Here is a 21,840-nt window from a genome sequence, read left to right as displayed (position 1 = left end):
TCAACAATCATGCATCCAGACTTCAGAATGAAACGCATCCAAGAGACAGTCGCGACGTACTTCCGTTATGCCATGCTATCCCACAGGTGGGAAGGGAAGGAGCCACTGCTGCAGGATATCCAGGACAAGGTCTTGTACGAGCTGAATCCAGTTGGCAGCATGGCGAAGTTGCAATCGTTCTGCAAAATTGCTCGCCGTGCGGGGTACCGCTGGGCATGGAGCGATACGTGTTGCATCGACAAGACCAATAGTGTCGAGCACCAAGAGGCAATCAACTCCATGTTTGCCTGGTATCAACACTCGGCGCTCACGATCACCTACCTGTCAGATGTCCCACCCTCGTCGAAATCCGGCGCATTGGCAAATAGCTCTTGGAACACACGCGGATGGACAGCTCCAGAACTCCTCGCTTCCAGAATCATTCTCTTTTATCAGAACGATTGGACTTTATACCTCGGCGATGACTCTTCTAACCACAAGGAGTCTGTCGCGATCATGCAGGAGTTGGAGCATGCGACAGGCATAGATCGACGAGCCATTGTAGCCTTCCGTCCTGGGATGCAATGCGCCAGAGAGACACTCCAGTGGGCGTCTACACGTGTCACAACATTGCAGGAAGACATCGCCTACTCATTATCCGGCGTCTTCGGCGTCCGCCTACGTGTGGATTATGGCGAGAAGAAACAATACGCACTTGGGCGGCTTCTGCGGAAGGTCATAGCACAGTCAGACGATATCACTGCCCTAGATTGGGTCGGGAAACCATCGACATTCAATAGTTGTTTACCAGCCGACATCACTTCGTACAAAGCTCCCCCATGCAAGCTGCCATCTCTATCAGAAGAAGCCATCCAGTCATCGGTCTCTTTTCTACGAAGCGCAGTGGCTCTAGAGTCGGCTTCGAGGTTGTATCAGACGCTCGACGACCTGAGCGCTCCACGGTTCGCGCACCGCCGGTTGCATCTGCCTTGCATTGTGTTCCCAGTCACAGAAGTCAGGCGGAAGCCTGGCCAAAACAAGGAGATACGTTGCACGTATGGAGTCAAGGCAGATGGGCTTCATGACCTGGATATAACCACGGAAGACAAGCTGCCTCAATTCTCGCGGACACTGCCGATGCCAGCTTGGCGGACGATCTTGCTTGTCCGCACATGGACCCGGCATCTCCTTGAGCTGCCTGACCCTGCAGACGATACAGAGAGCGTGGAAGATTTGTCCGTGTCCGAATCTTCGCTGCCCCCTTTAGAAAAGAGCCGGTTTATTCGGAATCTCACTCGCGGGCATTGCGATTGATTGTTCGCCTTGGACAGCCGTTTGGGGCATTTTTGCTTGCGCGGCAGCGCGACGGGGGATACAAGAGAATCGCGTCAGATCGTAACATCATCGCACAAGTTAGAGACATGGCGTCTGTTGGCGACATGATGGACATCAGGACACTAGAGATCATGTAACTGCACGTATTCTCGTTGAGCGGAGATCTTTCAGAAAAAAACAGTACCTGTATACATAAATCCTTCTTCATACCATCCGCACTGTATACCTAGCTCACAACAGAACTACAATCCATCACCTACAATCCATCCTACTAATTAATATGATTGATTGCGACATACAGAGCAATCTGTTTGTTCACCGCGTTCGAGCCGCTGCCATTCACCCTCAATTCCAAATCCAAGTCAATAGACATTTCCTGTAGTTGGCGCAGAGCTCAGGCTACACATTTCTCTAGAGGCGCGTATGCAGTGTAGAAAATAAATAAACCAATCAATTGAGGCCCTTCGATGTGAAGAGCGTCGCATTCGCATTGTTCGGAAGGAATCACTGGTAGTACCAGACGTTCACCATAACCTGGAATGTATATATATAAGTTATGACCACACCATCCGTCCATAAGATCTACGGCGAGCCATCAAGCAGAAGGCTTCCACTCAGCAAGCCACTCCTTCATGTACATCAATCCTGCTTCCTGTACGGCCGCGACTGTCGCGTCCACAATGCCATTCTGTATCACCAAGTCCGTACAGTGGAATCCATCGCCCTCATAGATCGGCCTGCTGGTAGTGTTGGCCTTACCAAGCCCATAAGCAGAGACAGTTGCCTCGCGCCAAGGGTCACGCAGGCCGTTGGCGAAGAAGAGACGTGGGATATCCACGTCCCAACCAGCGTACATCACGTTCGTCTCTGCCGTGGTAGGCTGAGGTGGACAGGCGAATGCTTCAGGGAACATGTTGACGCATTGACGCTGACGATGATGTCGACAAACGATCATCTTTCAAGTCATATTGTACATACCTGGTCATAAATAGGTTGGAGGATGCGGCTCACGATGGCAGGCTCGCACTCGGGAGGGCCAACTTGATACCATCCGACTTGGTTGCACCTGAAACGACTGTCAGCGTGGACATTGAAGCAAATGAGAACACCTACACCATCCAAAACCACGACCTGTTTGCATTATTCACTGTGACGTTAGTCCAGTATGACTGGCTCGTGTTATACGTCCCAAGACAGGTTCTAATTTCACTGTCAGCCAATCCGGACGACTACGTCCCAAGGATACGTACTCAGCATCCTCGTCTCCACAGACTTTACTATCAAGTTTAGCCACATCAATCAGAAATCAAGAGAACCGCCTACCATAGTTGTAGTACGTGGTATTCCAGAAGTACCCCAAGAGTAGATAGCATTATCAAGACCCCATCCCTGAGGTCCAGCGCTAATGCCATCCTTGACTTCAAGTGCATCGCAGAACTCGAAGAACATTGCTCCTGGGCCGACGTCAGGCTGCAGAGACTGCCAATCGAACAAATTGGATTGAACTGTTGGTCCGAGCAGGGTCAGTTGGGGTAACAAGGTAATAAATATGTGTTCTCTGCCATAGACAGAGAGGACGACTCACGTGCAGCGGCGAAATCCTCTACGTGTACAATATCGCCGAGGCCAAATGCCTCCTTGAGCGTCTGGATTCCAGCGGTGTCGCTAACCGCGTACATGTCATCCAGGTAGGATATCACTGCTTCTACGTCAGAGGAACAGTTCCGTGGCATGTACTCGCGAATTGGGGTGAAATAGTCATAATAGTCGCTGTTTTAGTTGACAAAGTAAGGAGAACCATCAACAGGAAATGGGCACCGATTACATCAAAGCGACGTACGTGATTGCCTCTACAACGCCAGAAGATGCATATCCAGCCCAAAAAATTCCCGGTTTGCTTTGTGTCGATCATTATGCTGAAACAATAGAGTTATTTCTCGGCTCACTTGACCATCGTCCAACTTGTGAGGGCTCCTGAATAGCTCCCTCCGATTAGTATCCACGGCGCCTGACCTGGCTTTACAGCATCACCCCCAGGCATAGGAAGGTCGGCTGTGGTCGCAAAATACACGAGATCATCAATGGCCTGCTGGATGGTGAGGAGCGAGAGAGATTGTGACGTGAGATTTTTGTATGGATTGGAATAACCAAAGAAACGGTGTTCGATGATGATAGCTGCACCATTCTGTTGTTGAGCAATGAGACCGCTGATGGTCTCATTGGTAGTGTAGGCTTCGTAGCCTGATGAAAATCAAGTAGTTGAGAAAAAGGCACAAACCGAGTAACATAGCACTTACCATCTGCGTTACATTCTCCAGGAGTCATCAAGATGATGGGACCACCTTCAATGCATCACATTAACATGCAGCGCACCTCCATCCTCTCAACATACCAGGCTCATAGAACTCCCAGTTCATCCAGTACCGCTGCCGGAAGGTTCCGAGCCCTGCGTCATTGTGGTCTATGAGCTGGTCAAAGTGATAGACGGTCGTAATGGGTGGGAGCGCTGTGCCATTCAATGAAGTGCGAGAACGTTCAGACACAGAGAGCTTGGGGAGGGAGTGCATGCCACGAAGCATGGCATTAGGGATAGCTGCTTGGGTGACACCTGTCAGTAGGAGCAACTTGAGGGCCCACATGATGCCGAACCTCGATCGCAAGGATGGGGTTGGATAACATAGTTGAGTGAAGTCTTTTTATGGTCATGGGAGTGGGTGTGCTGTTCCTCGATGCATGAGAAAAGCTGGGGAGGATATAATTGGACGTAGCTGCAGGATTGCCAGTTGAGCTCAATTGATTCTCAAAGGACCCAATGATAAATTTACTACACCTTGGAAGCACTTGTCCACAGTCTTTCAGATCGGGTCTCCTTACACACGCTAACCTAGTGATTTCCCTCCTCAGAGAAGCTCCCGCCCATTTCCTCAAGGTTCTTGTCAAGTTCCTCCCGAGCGACGTGACCTGCTCTATTGCGTGAACTGAAGAGCTCTGTAATGCTTACCCTCACCCCACGAGTCCACGAGGGCTGGGAGGGTCAAGTCGCGAGGAACGTTGCGCGAGGTTTTGGAAGAACGTTTTGAGATATATCTGTTCGCTCCTAGTTCCCCCTAGGCTCGTAACTACTTTAATCATCGAGTCTGGCCTGACTCGTTTAAAATTTGGTAGATGCGGCGCTGATCTTTCAATTGAACCTGCATAAGTTATTACATAAGTGGCATGATCCAGGCCCATGACTCAGCATGAGCTATATTTGTAGAGTCACAGATTGCACCTTCAGACATGCCACCTATTCCAACAGCGCTAGATGCTGAAGCTCTCTCTCTAATTGAGTCCATCGAACGGCACCATAATGACCTTTCAACTTTTCAGATTCCTCGTCTGAGAGCTTGCACCGGTCCTTTGACTACGCAACAAGCATGGGCTGCGGAGGTAAGGGAAGACATCGAAGGTCTAGCAAGACAAATTGAGGTCTGTCAATTTGCGTATCGAAGTTCAACCATTATTCACTACTCATAGGAACTGGTTGTCCTTGTTGATGACCACAGGACTGAAAGGGCGAAGAGAGAGCTGAGGAGAAGAGCTGAAGTTTTTCGTGATTCGTTGGTCAAGTATGTAACCGTTTGACCGTCCAGTATTGTCTCCGGCCTCTGACAAGTCTTTCTCTCCTGATGTCAGTCTACGCAAAGATTCTCGAGCAGCATTGCTAGCGTCGAAACATACAATTAACTCCCAAAGTCGGTCACAGCGAGAGGAGTTGTTGAGGTCCCCTGCCATTCGAGAGAAAAGTACAAGCTCCTCGAGTGAGAAAGTCACGTTCGTCAGCGGCATGCATTCGTAGTGCCTCCGATACGGCTGACACTTGAACTACAGTGAGAATGCACTCATGAAAGCCAATCATGATGTCACAGAAGCACTGCAACGAACAACTGGACTCGTACAGAAAGAGCTCGAGCGCAGTGTCTTGTTGAGCCAACTGCTAGGCAAGTTCCTCACGGCGTCATTTTTCTCTAATACCTACCGTCCGTTTCATACAGAATCGTCTACTGCAACTCTCCAATCCGCATCCACGATGCACGACACGCTCGATCTCATCCTCGGCACCTCTAAACAACTTATTACCGCACTCGAAAAGACAGACTGGCTCGATCGCATCCTTATTATTTCCGGCCTCGTGTTTTTCGGCCTCGTGGTCCTCTTTATTCTGAAGCAGCGCATCATTAACCGCGGACTACGCATCGCCTTTTTCTGGACTAGTTTTTTGCCAAGCTCCAGCTCGAGCACGCGCGCGGTGGTGCAGAAGGCTGGAGAAGTTGTAACGACTGCGTCGGCCGCTACTGCTGCTGCATCGGCTGTGCTGGCGTCGTCGATAGGTGGTCAGTATGGCGGAGCCGGTCCGTTGATAGAACCCAGCATGAACGTGTTTGAATCCCCTAGTTTCACAATATCGGTTACTGAGCCATGGACTACTGAACAGCATAGCGGCTCAGGAGACGCACGTGTTGAATTATGATAATTTTGACGATTCCGTCGGTAGACTCACAGGAAACAGCTGAACCGTAGAATCAATATTGTAAGTTGTGTATTGAACGGGATTATGAATTGGGACAAAGTAACACCCCTCTCATCACACAAGTCCATCTCTTGCGTCGTGAAACGTTACGTCACCTAGCTCATCAACGCTTCCCAGAGCCATTTCGTTCCTATTCAACATCCGTTCAGCTCAGCTGTCCACCTTACTTTCTTTGTGCAACCGCCCGTACGTCCTCTTCTTCATACATCCAGCCCCTTCTTTGTACATACTACAACCTCCCACTTTCTTTGTACAACTGCCCTCCTCGTTATACACGTTGACCGTGTTCTATGACAGGGAATTAGATGTGACGTATGTGTACTTTTGATCACATTTGTACTAATCAGAGTGTACATGGATTAGAAGAAAGGTTGTGGATCTTGCTCGTGCTGAATTAATAATTACAGACGTCTGCCACGAGGTCGACTTGGGTGCCGTTCAAACCTGTGTTGGGTCAATGAGCCATAGTGTTATTGATGGGTCGAGGCTGAACGTTGCACACCGCACTGGAAACTGTAGCAAGAATACTTCGAAGATGGCCCTATTTCCTATCGCTCAGGAAAGCTTCAGTTCCTCTGGGCTCATCATCGAGTGCTTGATGTCAACATCATCATGATCTACCCAGCTCCGGCATGACAGCTATCAACAGTCAACTATTTCTTCCTACAACTTCATTTTTTCTCGCTCCCCGCAAGAAAAGACGTCGAGTCACCGCGAAGTATGAAACATAGCGCCCGTCTTTCATGTACATACTTCAATCAGGCTGCTTAGCCTTGTTACATGCGAAACATGCGGTTGTTTTTCAGGCAGCCTGCACTTGTACCCACCTGTGCACCGCGCTATAATAGCTGGGCATAAAGTCCATTATATGCAAACGAGTAATGCACAACCGCTTCTCTGCCAACTTGAATCCAAGTACGCTGCTGCAGTACCCCCGGTTGCATTTGCGCGTAAACTCAAAGTCTCCATTTTTGTCTCTGTGTTCAATGTTGGGAGGCGCATGGAATGGCCCAATTCCGGTCACTTCCTGCTCTGATGCTCTGCCATCAGGGGATCTAATATTCCACTAACTAACGTAGCGCCATGGCTAGGATCATACAACAGTTCTGATCTCCTTGGGCTGCCTGATCCTGCCGGCGATAAGCAGAGTTGGTCCGTGCCGGAGTATCCATACAAGAACCTGTTGATTCAGACTCAATTCAGACTCAAGTGTTTTTGCGCTACACGTTCGCCTTGGACACAGCATCGATGGTGAATACAAGAGAATTGCATCAGATCGTAATATCATTGCACAAGTTAAAGACGTGGCTCCTGATGAAATGTTCCAGTTGACGACAGAGGACACTAAAGATACTGTTAATGTTTTGCGTTCTCTTTCTCGATATCCTATGGGTGGGGATGGGCGAACTCGAAGACGCATACCAACACTTTCTCATAGCAACCACTCCAGATAAGAAGGAACACTGGCAGCGGCGTATGAAAGTGTGAGAGGGTTCGACAAACTTAGATCTGATATGTCATATATCGCCCCGTCAGCAAATATTAATGCCTCGGAGTCATTGAGATACACTTCCGCCTTGTATTCGTGTTGTACATTGCAAGCCACCAGCTGATAGTCGATCTTCGAATGATAAAAGTGACTCTAGAAGGTACTCCCTTCTGGAGGCTGGAGAAGCTTCCGATTGTTGGCTGTCGCCATCTCCCTGCACAGGCAGGACATCAGTAACATGATCGCAAATTCTTGATAAGAGAAATCAAGATAAAGAATATGGGTGCATACCTCCTGATACCAACGAGGATGGTCTCGATACTGCTATCCCGCCCCCACTGAGAGAGCACATTGAGTTTCATAGGATCAATCTTGCCATCGATCTGAGATACAAAAGGAAGGTTTACACGAGAGAGGAAGTGAACGGTCGGTGGCCTTTCGGGGTAATCGTTACCACAATGGATCTTCAGGCTGTAGATACGGTTCTCGTGGACAGTCTGTGGGGTGTTGTCCAAATAAATCAACGTATTTTGCAAGGGCAGATAATAAAGGCAGAAGAGCGTCACCGAATAGATCCGGAGAAACGTCAAGAGAAGACATGCGACACAGTGGCAGATCGAAGATTCCAGTACCAAGTGCATCGATCAGCAAGCGATATAATACTAACTAAAAGCACATACGTGTCCTGGACCAAGAATTGTTCCATTCCAGTTGCTCATCATTATATCGTCGCTATCCATGAGACCATACGAACAACTTCCATCTCCTATACCTTTCTCTCCTTTCTCCAGCTCTTCTAGGAGGCGGAAGTTGCGGGGAACTATAAGAAATCAGTTAACGTCTAACTTGTGTTATAATATATTGTCAGACTTACTTCTGGCGGCCATTGTTCTGTGTAGAATGGAAAAATGAGTGATTGTATACGATGGTATATGTATGACTTGGGACTAAGATAGCGTTTGGGAGGGACGGGTATTTGCGGCACAGCACTGCCTCCGCAGCGGCGCAGTTGCTGGTCATAACCTGTTACCGCTAGCAATCACATTCGTCATCTTGTTCAACGACCAGGTAGCTTAAAGCAACCATGTTTAGAGCAAATCAAGCAAATCCTTATGATGATGTAGTGGGTGCGTGCGCGATGCTCACTGTATCAACCATTATATTCTGATACAGTGTCTTGAATGCCTCAGCCAAGGCTACCGATGAGAATTTAACAGGCGAGAACTGGGAGGTCATTCTCAACTTATGTGATAAAGTGCAGGAAGAAGGTGAACAAGGGTGAGCCTATCACTGTATTGCGATCTCAAACCAATCAATTTGTTGGTATCTAATAACCGATCCTCACGCGAATTGTGTTTGGTAGTGCCCGAAACGTGATCGCAGCACTTTTAAAGCGTCTGGCCCACCGCAGCCCCAATGTACAACTCTACGCACTCTCGTTAGGAGAGTCTCTCTCAAAGAATTGTGGTATCGACCTTCATCGCGAGCTTGCGAGCCGGGCATTTACTGGGGCATTGGAGAAGCTTGTCGTTGATCGGGTACGTGGATACTCCTCTCGCTTTGAGACTGTCCTCGAGTCCCAATTTGACACTACTCCATGTTATGCTTCTGACTAAACTGATTCGGATGCATGACAGACAACACATGAAAAAGTTCGTCGGAGGGCTCTCGGTCTCATTGCGATGTGGACAGCAGAGTTTGAACACGACCCTACTCTAGGAATTATGGAGAACTGTTATAACAATCTGAAAGCAAAGAGTACGTTCGCTCCCTTCTCATGATCCCCATTGTTCTCTCCTTTCATGCATCACCCTATGGTATCCCAACTTATTCCTTGGTTTACAGGCTATCAATTCGAAACCCCCTCCGAGCCACCCCCTCCCAGTGTTGACGACGAGGCACGGCGACGTGAGGAGGAGGAACTCCAGCGGGCCCTCGAAATTAGCATGCGTGACAAGGGTGGGCGATCCACTTATGTACCTGCTGCCTCAGCTGGTCCCTCTGGTGCAGCTGCAAAGCATGCATCTGGGTATGTCCCAGCGCAGTCGCCGAGTCCAAAGGCTCCAGCATATGTAGCAAATAGTCACTATTCAAATGCCAGGACAACATCGGGATATTCTGCCACAAGTACCGGAGCTTCAGCCATGGCTGCCTCTTCGACATCATCGCTGCCGTCCCAAGTCTCAACAGCAGTAGTCACTCGTGTCCGCGCTCTGCACACCTTTGAGCCTACGGAACCGGGCGAACTAGCCTTTGAAAAAGGTGATGTGATCAAGGTTGTGGATCGAGGCTACAAAGACTGGTGGCGAGGGCAATTGAAGGGACGCACGGGAATATTCCCTGTGAATTATGTTGTACGTCTCTTTTCTCCCGCTTAATCATGATAATCGACTCACATGCCCCCGATTGTTGTTATTGCGCCCGTTATTCTCCATGTGTTAACCATTCCGTTATTGACCCCGCTATGCGTAGGAACCTCTCCCTGAGCCAACTGCTGCTGAGCTTGCGCGTGAGGCAGAGCAGGAAGCAGCTGTTTTTGCTCAAGCTGCAAATGTCGATCGACTATTGTCAATGCTGAGGAATCTGGATGCTTCAAGAGAGAACCTAGCCGATAACGAGGAGATTCAGGAATTATACCGCTCATGCATGGCCCTCCGTCCCAAGATTGTTAAGCTCATCGACAAGTACAACCAGAAACGGGGTGCGGTTTCTTTCCTTTGTATGCTACTCAAATTGTGTTGATGAAATCACATAGCTGATTTGGTATCAATGAACGAGTCCTTTGTGAAAGCACGCACAATATTTGATCGAATAATGGAAGACAGCCTTGCGCGTCACACCACCAGTAAGCAAGACAGCTCTGTGTTATTACCAGATCTCCTTATCTTCTCCAGTGTACGATTCCGGTCCGCACCCGGCACAACCCTACGGATACGGTTATGACCAACCCCAGCCATATGGGTATGGAGGCCCTAATAATGCTTATCAGCATCAGCCCGAGCATCAGCCACAATCCCAGCCTCATCCTGGACCACCGCAACACCCCGACCCTGTATATGCATACCAACAAGGGCAAGCTTACGGTGCCCAGGTCGGCGGGGCACCGTACCCCCAGCCTGCACAGATACCGTACCCACAGACTTCGCAATCGCCTTATCCTCAGCAGCAGCTTCAGCAGCAGCCTCAACAGCAACCTCAACAACAACAACTCCATCCCCAACAACAACAACAACCACAAACACAACAACCTGCTGAGTATTCCCCCGGAGCACATGCCCAACAGCCACAGCCACAGCTGCAGCCGCAAACTCAGCAACAACCTCAAAGTGCTGGCCCGCCATACATTTATGATCCAAATGCAACATATCCGGATCCAAACGCTCAAGCATGGGCGCAATACTATGCGCAGGGTGGGACGGATACTGCTGGGGCGGTGTACTTTATTTCAGTACCAGGCGTAAGTGATGCATCGTCACCGCCAGAGCAAACCCCTCAATCGCACCAATCACCACTGGATCCATACCAAGCGCAGGCTCAGCAACCACCTGCACACCAGGAAACCATGCATCATTCGCCGACCTCCCAGCACGCAACGTACATGAACCCCAACCCCCAACAAAGCCAATACCCCTCGCAGCAATACTACCAGGACCCTGCATCTGCCCCGCAGGTGTCACCGACCAGTGCAACTGGTGGTATATCTTCGCTGCAACGGAGGTCATCTGCGACTGCAGGTGGCCCAGCCTCGTATAGCTATCACTCTCCACCACATCAGCAACAGCTCTCTCCGATTGGACAGAGTGGATATGGTGGACCAGGGTCTGAGGGGCATGGGTATGCGCCACCAGCAAGCGATAGTTATGGGCCGCCCGCAGCAGGTGGCTACGCTCAGAGTCCGTCGTCAGGGCCGGGGTATGGGGGTTCACCGTCGGGCGAGTACCCACAAGGTCCTGGGGCGCATGGCAGTGTGCATGCTTTACAAAACCAATTTTTGGACATGTCGATTGGAGGTCCACAGGTTGCAACGTCGTGAGTAAAAGATGCATGGATGAATGCCCGGATGTAGTATCGTTTGTAAACATTTCTAGGTGACCTTAAATTATTGTTTCAAGTCTGTCTATGACATGCGGATGATTCTCGATGTTTTTTCAGTGGGGTATGAACGTGATTAGACCAATCATCGCATGTCGGGCCAGGGTGATGGAGAAGACGAGGCTGGTACTTTCATCCCTTCTGACTTGATGGATGCATATCCACCCCGTGTTTCAAGAGTCGAGCTACAGCGAGTGCAAAAACGATTAGGTTAGCCTCGGGCCTAACTACTACTAACTTCTTGCAGTGTAGTTGGAACATGTTCAGAATCTGATTTGGATTTGGAAGGGCTTTATAATATAGAGATAATATTGTCTGACATATCTTATATACTGGATACCGGACCTAAATATCTCCCTTCGCAACTGCACAGTGTGACCATGACATGTTGCATGAAACCGACAATAGAAAACGATCATCTGGGAACTTGAGGGAGAAATTCCTAAATGCACAGGTTAGGTTGTAATCAGAGAAAATCAGTAGAAACTCGAACCTGTGCAAGTTTCTGGCCTTCGCATAAAATAGCGAGGCAAGAGCACAGATCCTTCAAACACCACTGCCTTTCAAGCCAGGAGAGGAGATTGTGATTCCAAAAAGTTTTAAATGTGTGAGTGAGTCTTTCGTCCCATACATTGGGCCCGGCTCGCGAGAGGTGGATGGCCCAGTTTTGACATGCGTAGCTAAGGGCATCGGAACTTGATCGACTTCGCTCCCATGCATCATTTGCAAAATTGGCAAAAGCCTTCATTGCATGGATGATCTCCACCTCTGGCATAAAATGATGTTCTGCTAATGCGGGAGTTAGGTGGTCATGCTGTCTTAACACTAGGAATGCTGGGAACACCAAGAAATCTGGCAAGCTCTTGAACTGCTGGATGACTTGGAAAGCTGGTTGTGAAAGCAATTCTGGGATGATTATGAATTCTCTAGTTGCATCCAATGTGCTCGAAAATTCTTCCATTGTCACCCAGACAGGCATCCACTGCCATGCTTGACCATCTGACGTTTGCAGCCACTCTCACCCACAGGTGGTCTGCAGCCAGCTTACCCCATCCAGGGTCTGCAGCCAACCTTGTCCATCTGGGATCTGCAGCCACTCTTGTCCGGCAGTGGTCTGTAGCCAGTATTCACCATCCAGGGTCTGCAGCCAGCCTTGCCTGCATGTGGCCCTCAGCCAGCCTTGACCGCCCAGTGTCTGCAGCTAGTCTTCCCCACCTACAGGCTGCAGCCAGCCTTGCCCGCACATGGTCTGCAGCCAGTCTCTCTCGCACAACCAGCCACGCCTGTCTGGGGCCCATAGCCAGGCACACAATGAGTATGGCAGGGAGGATGGCAGTGGATATGACTGGGGAGGGATCTGCAGGTATGACCCAAAGGGTGGTAAGAAGGAGGGTGGTAAGAGGGAGGGTGGTTTAAAAGGTGTCGCGGGCAGATATGACATTGGTAACATAAATTGTGCTAATGGTGAATGGGGTAGTGGTATAAAGGGTTCCAATGACAGAGAGGGTTCTAGCATTTGTGACTCAGGCAAATTCAAGGTTTGCAGCCACTCCTGCTGCTCCTGGGACTGCAGCCAGTCTTTCCCACTCTCTGTCCACAGCCACTTTTCCCCACCACAGGTCTCCAGCCAGTCTTCCCCAGCCAAGGACTCCAGCCAGTTTCCCCCATCCCAGGTCTGCAGCCAGCCTTGGCCATGCTGAGTCTGCAGCCAGTCTCTCCCACCCTGGGTCTTCAGCCAGCCTTGGCCATGGATCTTCAGCCAGTCATGGCCATCCTGGCCCTGCAGCCAGTCTCAGCCTCCCTCAGTCCACAGCCAGCCTCTTCTGTCTAAGGTCCACAGCCAGTCTTCCCCATCCATCTGCAGCCAGAATCTCCTGCCCTGGGTCTGCAGCCAGTATTGCCTGCCCAGAGTCCACAGCCATGGTTGCCTGCTCAGAGTGTTCAGCCAGTTTCACCCACCTTGAGTCTGCAGCCAGTCTTTTGCTCCTTCAGTCTGCAACCAGGCAAGACCATCCATAGTATTCAGCCAGAGTTGTAACTCTGAATTGTGACGTCCATGAAGCCATAGCAGAGTTATAAGTACTTGCAGCAGTTCTGGTGGTTGGATGAAGAAGGCTAATGAGTGTTTTAAGCTCTGAGGGTTGTGGGGTTCCACAGCTTGGCTATTCCTATTCAATGCTGAGAGTTGTAGAGACCCTGTCCTCTACAGCCATATAATAGGCATATTTTCGCATTTTGGCCTCTGCACTGATGCCCCCAATAAGCGCGATACATGTGCAGTATTTGCGATGATGTGCGCTTTGGCATGCTTTGGATGCACTACGAACGTGCTTTCGCACACTTTCGTGTCCTTGTCACCAACCATCCGCATGTCCTGTCCTTGTCCTCCAAGGTCCATTGGTGCATGTTCTATCTATTTTTACTTCAAACACATATCACAGAGTTACATATGGTATGCAATTACTCATTGCCTCACTATTTTTACTTAAGTTACATCACTTATGATATTTACCACTACCTATTTGCTTCCGAAGCCTGGGAATGCACTTATGAGGCATTACATGCCTCTGGGTAAATTTTAGTTAGTTACTTCCCGACTACTAGTATCCTGAGAGCAGCAGCAGATAGTTGAATTGACTACCATCTTTGTCAATTTTCGCACTTGAGCTCAGAAAGGGATCATCTCATCTCCATCATCTCCCACCAATCCAAGAAAAAGATCAGTATCGCTCGCCTTGAGGTCTAGAACCTAGCCACAAAGCATACATTTCGCACATCAAGTGTGCATTTTCATGTACCTATCACATCCAGCGCACTTTGGTGCCTATCGTCACATTCCATACTCTCGTGCTCCACCAGGCCCTCTGTCAAGAGCTAGTTCTTGGCATTTCCCCTCAATTCTTTAGAGGAATCCTTTCTCAGTGGCAATCCCCTTGGGTCGAGTTTGACTTGCATCCAGAGGAGCTCTGAAGAGTCCTTATCTTTAGTTTCCCCCCCCATCCAAATTCCTTGCCTTCACTGTACTTTTTGGAATGTTGTGTATCATCAAGTGGAGAGAGGAAAGTGCAAGTAGGAAGTGCGGTGATGTGACATCTTGACAGAGGTTGTGGTTTGAGTGGTGGGAAACATAATCATGAATGGATGAATGGGATATATGCATGGGGAAACTGCTATCGGTAGGGATTTCTATGACAGAGCGTAGCTGCACCAGTACTCTCTCAACGTCCCTGCCTTGACTAGGGCCAAGAAGTTTCAATATTTGTGATATTGGCAGAGGGTCTGCAAGGGCACAAACAACAGACAGGTACAGGTATGCCAGTGTGGGGTTAGTACACATGGACAGGATCTGATCATACAACTTGTACACCTCCATTCCTGGTAGCAGTTTGCTTGTTAGGTCAAGCATGAGCTGAAGTTGGTCACAGGATCATTGTGCTGATTGTCGATAAACTTCACCATTGTAGATGCTATGATAAAATGTCTGCCTGCTCAGCTTGCCAGCTGCGCTAGTTGATCAGTTGATGGCTGCAGGAAATCTGGATGGCAACTTTGCAGCTCTGTGAAGGAATGCTGCAAGAAGATATGGATATCACTATCAACATCTGCGCCATCTAATGAGATGGTGGCAGCAATACCCTCGCCTGAAGTTCTCACTGGAATCTTGCACACCAGTGGGTGCATTTCTTCTGTCTGCATGGCTTTACAGATATGCTCTTCCAAGCGACTTGTAAGCAGAATATGGGTGATGGGCAGATCAGGTTCACAAAGAGCCTTGCCAAGCAGGGAGATGAGATCAGTGAGCTTGCTTTTGGAGGTGCTTTCATCAAGGGATTTGGAAGCACATTCATCAAGGGCGTCAATGACAAATGTTAAAGGCAGGCATCTGTGCAGTCTGAGTTGAAGGTTCTGGAGAGGTCAGAGAAACAATGCCTCCATATTGTTGTGAAGAGATGTGTTGTGGTCTAGGAGGGTGGGATTCTCCATGATAGCTCTGTTCATGTCCAAGCAGATAGAGGGGAAATTGCTGCCAAGTTGATAGGCAAGTGTTGCAAAGAAATAACCAGTCGTGCGGTGTTTCATGTGCTTGCGCAAAAAAAAGAAAGTTCCAGCAAGCCACTTTTCCTTGCTCCGCTCTGTCACTTTTAATTCTCTCATCCTTTCAGCTATGGTGAATGCAACAGCAGACTTTCTGACACCCGCTGTGCCATGCAGCCAGATGATTTGATTCTCCTCTTGTTTATCCAATAATCCATAGATGACCTTGAGAAGGTCCATCTTAGTCCCTTTCAAACATTTCGGATGTGGCTGACACTCATGGGAATCATATTGAGCACCCTTGACAGCAACCTGGGAAAGCTTCTCCCAACTTGAAGCTTCTTCAGGCATATCCAAGAGCTGTTGATAACTTGGAAGTTAGATAGCAATATGAAATGAGAACTTGAGAAAAGGAAATACTAACATTGACTCTTTTAATGACAAGGATTAGCATGATATGTAACTGTATCCGATGGTGACACTGGTGATGAGCTGGCAAACTGTGGAGTGACATATGTAAATCGCAAGGCACTAGCAAAAGCTGCTTGAGATCGAATAGATGCCTCAATTGGGTGCTGAAACACTTGCCACTGGATGGTGAGGGTCAGTGATAGTATGAGTAGAGGATGCAACTCAACAATAGGCGCTCATCTTCTATATTTACTATGCATGAAAAGAATTTAGAGGTGACTAGCACTATGGTTCTTCATAAACTATATTCATGTGGTCTAATTGCAAACATTTGTATACAAGTTGTGCAGTGTGGGGTGGGATAGTGCACTTGGGACCCTTTCAAGGAGTGCCAGCTAGCAGCATCAGGAAAATCCAAGATGACTTGAGGCATCTTTTTTTGACTTGCAGGGTCATAAAAGTTGCGAAAAGATCTTGAGTGCACAAGACACTAAAAGGCCATGCATATTCTTAAAATTGTCTAACTTTGCCTTAACTTGCATTGCTCAAGACAAAAAAAACTCACTAAAAGGCAAATACCATCGGATTCAAATTAACACAATTTTCAACCAAATAGTAACTCTAAAGTGTCACAAGGTGTACCAAGATGCATTAAGCAGGAAAAGGACTGTATAAACTTGGGAGAAAATGATTAAAATGAGATCTAAAGAGAGCCAAGAATGGCTGCAAACGGCACATGAAAAATGGATATCAAGGTGATTCAATCTGAACAAAGGCAATTAGAAGGATAACTGGCACAAGTGGAGTGCTGCTCACCAGATGTCCACACAGTCGTCCATCTCATCTGCTGAGTCAAGGCTGTTGTGATTGTTGAAGCCAGGTTTCTTCAAGTACTTGTAGGCCATGGACATTGTCAGCTGGATTGATTCCATGCCCTTCTTATTCGCCCCTCAAATGAATGAAGCAGTTTTTGGGCCCCACTTGGCAATTGAGAATGCATGCTCAGTGGCCATTTCCTTTCCAGTTACCTTGTTGAAGGACTTTGGTGTCTTTAAATGAGCCTTTGTCCTGCAACAGGTGCCTCGGGATTATCAACAACAATGGTGTTGTTGGTGACAAGGGTGAAGGTGCATTTGAGCTAGAATTAGATAAATCAGTGCAACAAACCACACCAATAAATTAACACACTGAGACTGCACACAATCCAAGGGCACCGGTGTAGGGAACGAGATTCCTCTAGGCATATATTGCCCATATTACGACTCACAATGATTGGTACAGTGTACGACTCACTACCCATGACTTTCCCACAAAATGCGCCAGAGGCGCGATGCTTTCCCGCACTACACGATGCTTTCCTGCACTATGCAATGCATTCCCACGCACGCGCTTAGTGCACTCTTCCTGCGCTTGGTCACACTTTGTTGTGCAGCATCCCAGAGCATCCATCCATCATCCAACCAGTTCCCTAGTGAGTCCTTTCCTGTTTATTCTCATATCAGACCATATTTAGTATTGGTATGGCATTATTTCATCATGGACCCTTTATTTACCTCACTTACATACATAGAGTGCTCCCTGTTCACTTCTGAGCCCTGGGAGTGTGCCTAGGCACAGTTTACCTGTGGCCTAGGAAGTTTTCATATAGCTACCACCACCATGTCAGTAGTCACCTACAGTCTGAATCTATCATCTTCAGCCAGTATGCTTCAGTCGTTGCCCTAGTCACCAGCAACAGTCCATTATCACTCAGCAGTCTTAGTTCATGCCTTCATGCCTTCCATCAGTCTTTACACATTTGTGCACCACATGCGCTCTATTCCCATGCTTCGCGCACCTATGCGCTCGACATTCCTGCGCACGTGCTTTCAGCGCACTTCACCAGAGTTGATCTGGCATCACTTTGTGGATTTGCTTTCCTTGCTTCCCTTAAGGGTCGAACATATCGCCTGGTGCACTTTGACCAACACTTAGAGAGTCAGTAGCCTTCCTCACACCCCAGGGTGAGAGCCCTCTTTCTTTCTTTAGCTCTGCAAGCCCAGCAGAGTTGTTGAACCTTCACCAGTGATGCCACTGTCTGCTAGAGTATTAGTATCAAGTGCAGGAACATCAGCATGCCCAATAATCTGGGCAAGATGTGCAGTAGCGAGCAGCTCTTGCACAAAAGCAGAGTGGAAGGTTTCAGCCTTGTTGATATTCTCAGGATCAGGGTACAGAAATGCAAATTCATCAAGGAAGAGTTTTGCGAGTGTTTGTGGAGAAGTGTCTCTGTTTGAATTTAGAAAATCAATCACCATAGTGAGTGCAGTTGATCCAAAGTTGCTGTGCCATTCACTGACACACTGAGTGACCTGAAAATAAAATAATTAGAACACCATCAATTAAATGGAAGATGAACTTACTACACCAAAAACTGAACCAGATGTTACAACCTTGTATTGAATGTTTGGGAAGACAACCTTGAAAATTTCCTGACATGCATGAAGAAGTTTCACATCAGTAATTGTCCAAAGTTCATCCTGAGCACTGAGCCAGAGAAAGACCATTGGTAAAAACTGCCTGGCCCATTTTCCATCTTCGTGGCAACCTGGAGGAAGATCAGTGTTCAGGTATGTTGAATGTGCCTTTGACACTAGTTCCACCCAATTGCCATCCCCCTTAGGCCTGGCACTGGTGGTGGATGCTGGGTGTTCAGACTTCACATGTGTTGTCTTTGCTTTCTTTGAGGGGGGAACATTGTTGTCACAGTGAGATACAGTACTGACAGATGTCTGGAGTGAAATTAGTAGTGAAGATGCAAGACAGGGAAAAAAATACCACAGCTGTAGTACGTGAAACTTTCATGGTGTTAGCTTGCTGCATCTTGACTGCAATAGGCTTCTTCACCACATCCTCTATTTCATTGACCTGCATGGCTTCCTCATCAGAAGCTGGTTCATACACAATATCATCAATCTCCTCTTGTGGACTCAAGAGATCGTCCTCTTCAGAAATGCCTTGAGTTATGTCCACAAATTGTTTTCTCTTCCTTGCAGAATTAACTTGAGATTGTTGTTGAGCAAGAGGTGGCAGCATGAGGTCTGGATCAGTGTCATGGGAAGTAATTTTGATGGTGGACTTGGGCAAAAAATCAGTACAAACAAATGAATAAAATCAACTGATGGTCACTGTTCTGCCAGTGCTTACTACTTTGCCACAATTATGCAATGCAACAGCATGCTCAAATGAATCATCAAGATCCTCATCTCCAAATCCTCCAACAAGCTCATCCAAGTGTGTAACTTCAGGCATCTTGGGCAAACCTTTGGAGCTAGGCAGTTGAGGCTCACAAGGATGTGAGCTTAGAGAAGTACTGGTTGAGTCATGTGATATCTGAGACTTTGAAAATATGGTAGATGGAGGAACTTGACTTGCGCTAGTGAGTGAATTGCTTGTGGTCTTTGGCTTGTAGTAGACATCCTTTCTCCAGTTCTGAATGCAGCCACCCAAAGTTGACTTGGCCCTTGATTGCAAAGTCAGATTGCAAAAGAAAAGTGTAGATTCAGAGAGAATGAACATGGTGGTTGAGGAATGTGCAACTCATGGTAAGGAGTTGCCTTTCTCATTCACACGTGGCTGATCATGACTATCAGCCTTTGCAGTGGATAAGTTCTTGCAAGCTTTGACTATGGCATTGCTTAGTGACTGTGCATTCTTCCCTCCTTTCTTTTTCCTCCCATCATCACCTGAATCATCGTCACCTGCCAGGAAATCTTCATCAGCATCCTCCCTTGCTGGTTGTGCCCTTGTAGTGATGCTGCCAACAATGGTAGGTTCATCATCATTGCTTGCACTGGCAGTACCTCACTGCTTCTTAGGTAAAGGATGTGGCCTGGCAGCCTTAGGCTTTGTTGTTGTCACCTGGGCTTCTTCCATGCTGGCTTACAGTTCTGCAAGCCAGTTAAGCCCTGCCACAGCCAGTGCTTCCTTGGCTTCTTGAGCAGCTTTGAGATGCTTCTCATCAGTTGCCTTCACTTTGGGTGTCCAGTGCTTCTGTTGGGCATCTAGCACAATTTGACCAGGGTGAGCAGTTGCATTTTTGGCATGGGTGTGGCAGATTGGCTCAATCATTTGAGACATTAGTACCAGCAAATCCAAGACTGGGAGGGATGGAAATTTGAGTTGGTTGAGAGCAAGGTTTTTCAAATGATCTGAAATGAATTTGTATGTCCTCTCCCAACATGCCAAACAAACACTATTGAATTTAGGCTTGCACTATGCTTACTAGTATCCACAATGCAGAGGGCCTTGCTTTGGCCCTTGGCACTTCTGCTTGCCTTTATCTTCCTCAGCATGCCAGAAATTGTCCCTCACACTCAGGTTGCTCAGTGAGACTTCAGCGCATTCCAAGTCCCTTGCGGCAATGTGGGCTGCAAACATTTCTTCAAGACTACTGCTGGTTGCATGAAGCATATTCTTTCTGCCCACCCTATTGTATCTCCTCCAGCCTCTCCAGAACCACACATAAGCCACCCCAATGACATCACTGGCAATCCTTTTCAGGACAGCAAGCTTCTAGGTCAGCCAAATGGTGATGGTGATGAGGCATTACAAGCTTCTCCTCCTCCCAACATACACACAGAATTCTTTGGACCTGGAAACTTGCTCTATTGCAACTACCATACATCATTGGATGGTTTGTATTTGCATTTGTCCTTCTGTTCAGACTCTAATTACAAGTTTTAAGGTTGACCTTGTGATAAACATGGCCATTTTCTCCCTGAGGGTACACCACCTCTACCTCCTGAGCCAAAATCACCAAATGATTGGACACTGTTTTGAAACCACTGAGTTTTTCTACATAAAAAATCAGATGCCAGCAGGACAAATTGACCATCTTCTTGACCTGTGGGCAACAACACTTTTAAAATCTGGCAGCAGCCCACCCTTTGCAGATCACAAAGACCTCTATGCAACAATTGATTCAATTGCACTAGGTGATGTGAAGTGGGAGGGCTTCTCATGCACATACACAGGCGAGAAACCTGATGGCTACCCACCCTGGATGGACAGGACTTATGATGTCTGGTACTGAGATCCTCAGGAGGTTGTTCTCAACATGTTGGTGAATCTGGCATATGCTAATGAAATGGATTACTGGCCTTATTGTGAGTACACTACCAATGGAGATGAACAGCAGTTATGAGATTTTATGTCAGCTGATTGGGCTTGGAATCAGGCAGTAAGTGTTCAATTTTATTACCATTACCACCCTCCCTTTTCTCAGCCCTGGATTACCAGAACTCCCCATCTCATATCCTCCCTTTTCTCAGTCCTGGATTACCAAAACTCCCCATTTCATACCCTCCCTTTTCTTAGTGCGAGACTTGCCATTCTTCATACCCTCCCTTTTCTTAGTGTGAGACTCACCATTCTTCATACCCTCCCTTCTCAGCCCTGGATTACCAAAACTCCCCATTTCATACCCTCCCTTTTCTTGGCCCTGGATTACCAAAACTCCCCATTTCTTACCCTCCCTTTTCTTGGTCCTGGATTACCAAAACTCCCCATTTCATACCCTCCCTTTTCTTAGCACGAGACTCACCATTCTTCATCTCCTTCACTCTAAGTTATTTAAATTCAGCATTCTCAAACATAACTAACTATACTCATTACAGGATATCATTGCTGGAGACCCAGAAACAATTGGCTCCACCTTCATGCCTATTATCCTCAGAAGTGACAAGATGACGGTTTCTGTTGCGACAGGGAACAATGAGTACTACCCACTTTATCTTTCAATCAGAAATGTTCATAACAATGTTCACTGTGCACATCAAGATGCACTTGTGATAATTGGCTTCCTTGCAATGCCCAAAAGTATGTCCATATCTTTTGAGCAATCTGACACTCAAGTATTAATTTCAACTGTATAGCTACAAAGAAACAT

General features: G+C 47.7%; 7 protein-coding genes across 7 annotated transcripts; 3 read left to right on the top strand and 4 right to left on the bottom strand.

Moving 5' to 3' along the window:
• Window positions 1–1,116: 1,116 nt before the first annotated feature.
• Window positions 1,117–1,451, top strand: BJ212DRAFT_1299377 (uncharacterized protein; the record flags this gene model as incomplete). Its single annotated transcript, XM_041332860.1, has 2 exons — window positions 1,117–1,214; window positions 1,247–1,451. The coding sequence occupies 2 exons, from the start codon at window positions 1,117–1,119 to the stop codon at window positions 1,449–1,451; spliced, it is 303 nt and encodes a 100-aa protein (XP_041193648.1).
• A 162-nt stretch (window positions 1,452–1,613) lies between these two features.
• On the bottom strand, window positions 1,614–4,111 carry BJ212DRAFT_1501177 (serine carboxypeptidase S28-domain-containing protein; the record flags this gene model as incomplete). The annotated part of the gene is made up of 11 exons (XM_041341585.1): window positions 1,614–2,242; window positions 2,293–2,380; window positions 2,428–2,514; window positions 2,565–2,586; window positions 2,670–2,819; window positions 2,900–3,084; window positions 3,155–3,211; window positions 3,261–3,555; window positions 3,612–3,656; window positions 3,707–3,907; window positions 3,964–4,111. Coding segments are annotated over 11 exons (1,611 nt in total), but the record flags the coding sequence as incomplete, so codon positions are not given.
• Window positions 4,112–4,542: 431 nt separating this feature from the next.
• Window positions 4,543–5,947, top strand: BJ212DRAFT_1430025 (uncharacterized protein). The gene is made up of 4 exons (XM_041337681.1): window positions 4,543–4,782; window positions 4,831–4,922; window positions 4,990–5,127; window positions 5,185–5,947. The coding sequence occupies exons 1-4, from the start codon at window positions 4,594–4,596 to the stop codon at window positions 5,822–5,824; spliced, it is 1,059 nt and encodes a 352-aa protein (XP_041193646.1). The 5' UTR covers window positions 4,543–4,593; the 3' UTR covers window positions 5,825–5,947.
• A 1,156-nt stretch (window positions 5,948–7,103) lies between these two features.
• Window positions 7,104–8,367, bottom strand: BJ212DRAFT_1576826 (ubiquitin-conjugating enzyme/RWD-like protein). The gene is made up of 4 exons (XM_041342174.1): window positions 8,248–8,367; window positions 8,054–8,193; window positions 7,665–7,870; window positions 7,104–7,587 (listed from the first exon to the last, which is right to left on the bottom strand). Exons 1-4 carry the CDS (start codon window positions 8,258–8,260, stop codon window positions 7,527–7,529), a joined length of 420 nt encoding a protein of 139 aa, XP_041193645.1. The 5' UTR covers window positions 8,261–8,367; the 3' UTR covers window positions 7,104–7,526.
• On the top strand, window positions 8,368–11,829 carry BJ212DRAFT_1351606 (uncharacterized protein). Its single transcript, XM_041335537.1, has 8 exons — window positions 8,368–8,500; window positions 8,564–8,651; window positions 8,737–8,911; window positions 9,011–9,131; window positions 9,219–9,727; window positions 9,846–10,074; window positions 10,129–10,218; window positions 10,268–11,829. Exons 1-8 carry the CDS (start codon window positions 8,458–8,460, stop codon window positions 11,404–11,406), a joined length of 2,394 nt encoding a protein of 797 aa, XP_041193644.1. The 5' UTR covers window positions 8,368–8,457; the 3' UTR covers window positions 11,407–11,829.
• Window positions 11,830–15,380: 3,551 nt separating this feature from the next.
• On the bottom strand, window positions 15,381–15,851 carry BJ212DRAFT_1270712 (uncharacterized protein; the record flags this gene model as incomplete). Its single annotated transcript, XM_041330910.1, has 1 exon — window positions 15,381–15,851. The coding sequence occupies one exon, from the start codon at window positions 15,849–15,851 to the stop codon at window positions 15,381–15,383; it is 471 nt and encodes a 156-aa protein (XP_041193643.1).
• Window positions 15,852–16,962: 1,111 nt separating this feature from the next.
• On the bottom strand, window positions 16,963–21,563 carry BJ212DRAFT_1299371 (uncharacterized protein; the record flags this gene model as incomplete). The annotated part of the gene is made up of 12 exons (XM_041332859.1): window positions 16,963–17,049; window positions 18,020–18,262; window positions 18,314–18,682; window positions 18,729–19,028; window positions 19,098–19,213; window positions 19,523–19,707; window positions 19,837–20,145; window positions 20,176–20,465; window positions 20,644–20,747; window positions 21,321–21,439; window positions 21,496–21,515; window positions 21,555–21,563. 12 exons carry the CDS (start codon window positions 21,561–21,563, stop codon window positions 16,963–16,965), a joined length of 2,151 nt encoding a protein of 716 aa, XP_041193642.1.
• Between the last annotated feature and the right edge of the window lie 277 nt (window positions 21,564–21,840).

The sequence above is a fragment of the Suillus subaureus genome, assembly GCF_016647635.1.
Source record: "Suillus subaureus strain MN1 chromosome Unknown BJ212scaffold_14, whole genome shotgun sequence".
In the NCBI taxonomy this organism is placed as follows: Eukaryota; Fungi; Basidiomycota; class Agaricomycetes; order Boletales; family Suillaceae; genus Suillus; species Suillus subaureus.
The sequence above is the reverse complement of the archived record's forward strand: the minus strand, read 5'-3'. Positions and strand labels throughout refer to the sequence as shown.

Coding starts and splice junctions, on each gene's coding strand:
- BJ212DRAFT_1351606 (XM_041335537.1), top strand. CDS start 8,458: ATGTTTAGAGCAAATCAAGCAAATCCTTATGATGATGTAGTGG. Junction 8,912..9,010: donor AGAAGCTTGTCGTTGATCGG/GTACGTGGATAC, acceptor GATGCATGACAG/ACAACACATGAAAAAGTTCG. Junction 9,728..9,845: donor TATTCCCTGTGAATTATGTT/GTACGTCTCTTT, acceptor CGCTATGCGTAG/GAACCTCTCCCTGAGCCAAC.
- BJ212DRAFT_1576826 (XM_041342174.1), bottom strand. Junction 7,871..8,053: donor CAATTCTTGGTCCAGGACAC/GTATGTGCTTTT, acceptor AACACCCCACAG/ACTGTCCACGAGAACCGTAT. Junction 7,588..7,664: donor ATCCTCGTTGGTATCAGGAG/GTATGCACCCAT, acceptor CTGCCTGTGCAG/GGAGATGGCGACAGCCAACA.
- BJ212DRAFT_1430025 (XM_041337681.1), top strand. CDS start 4,594: ATGCCACCTATTCCAACAGCGCTAGATGCTGAAGCTCTCTCTCTAATT. Junction 4,923..4,989: donor TTTCGTGATTCGTTGGTCAA/GTATGTAACCGT, acceptor TCCTGATGTCAG/TCTACGCAAAGATTCTCGAG. Junction 5,128..5,184: donor TCCTCGAGTGAGAAAGTCAC/GTTCGTCAGCGG, acceptor CTTGAACTACAG/TGAGAATGCACTCATGAAAG.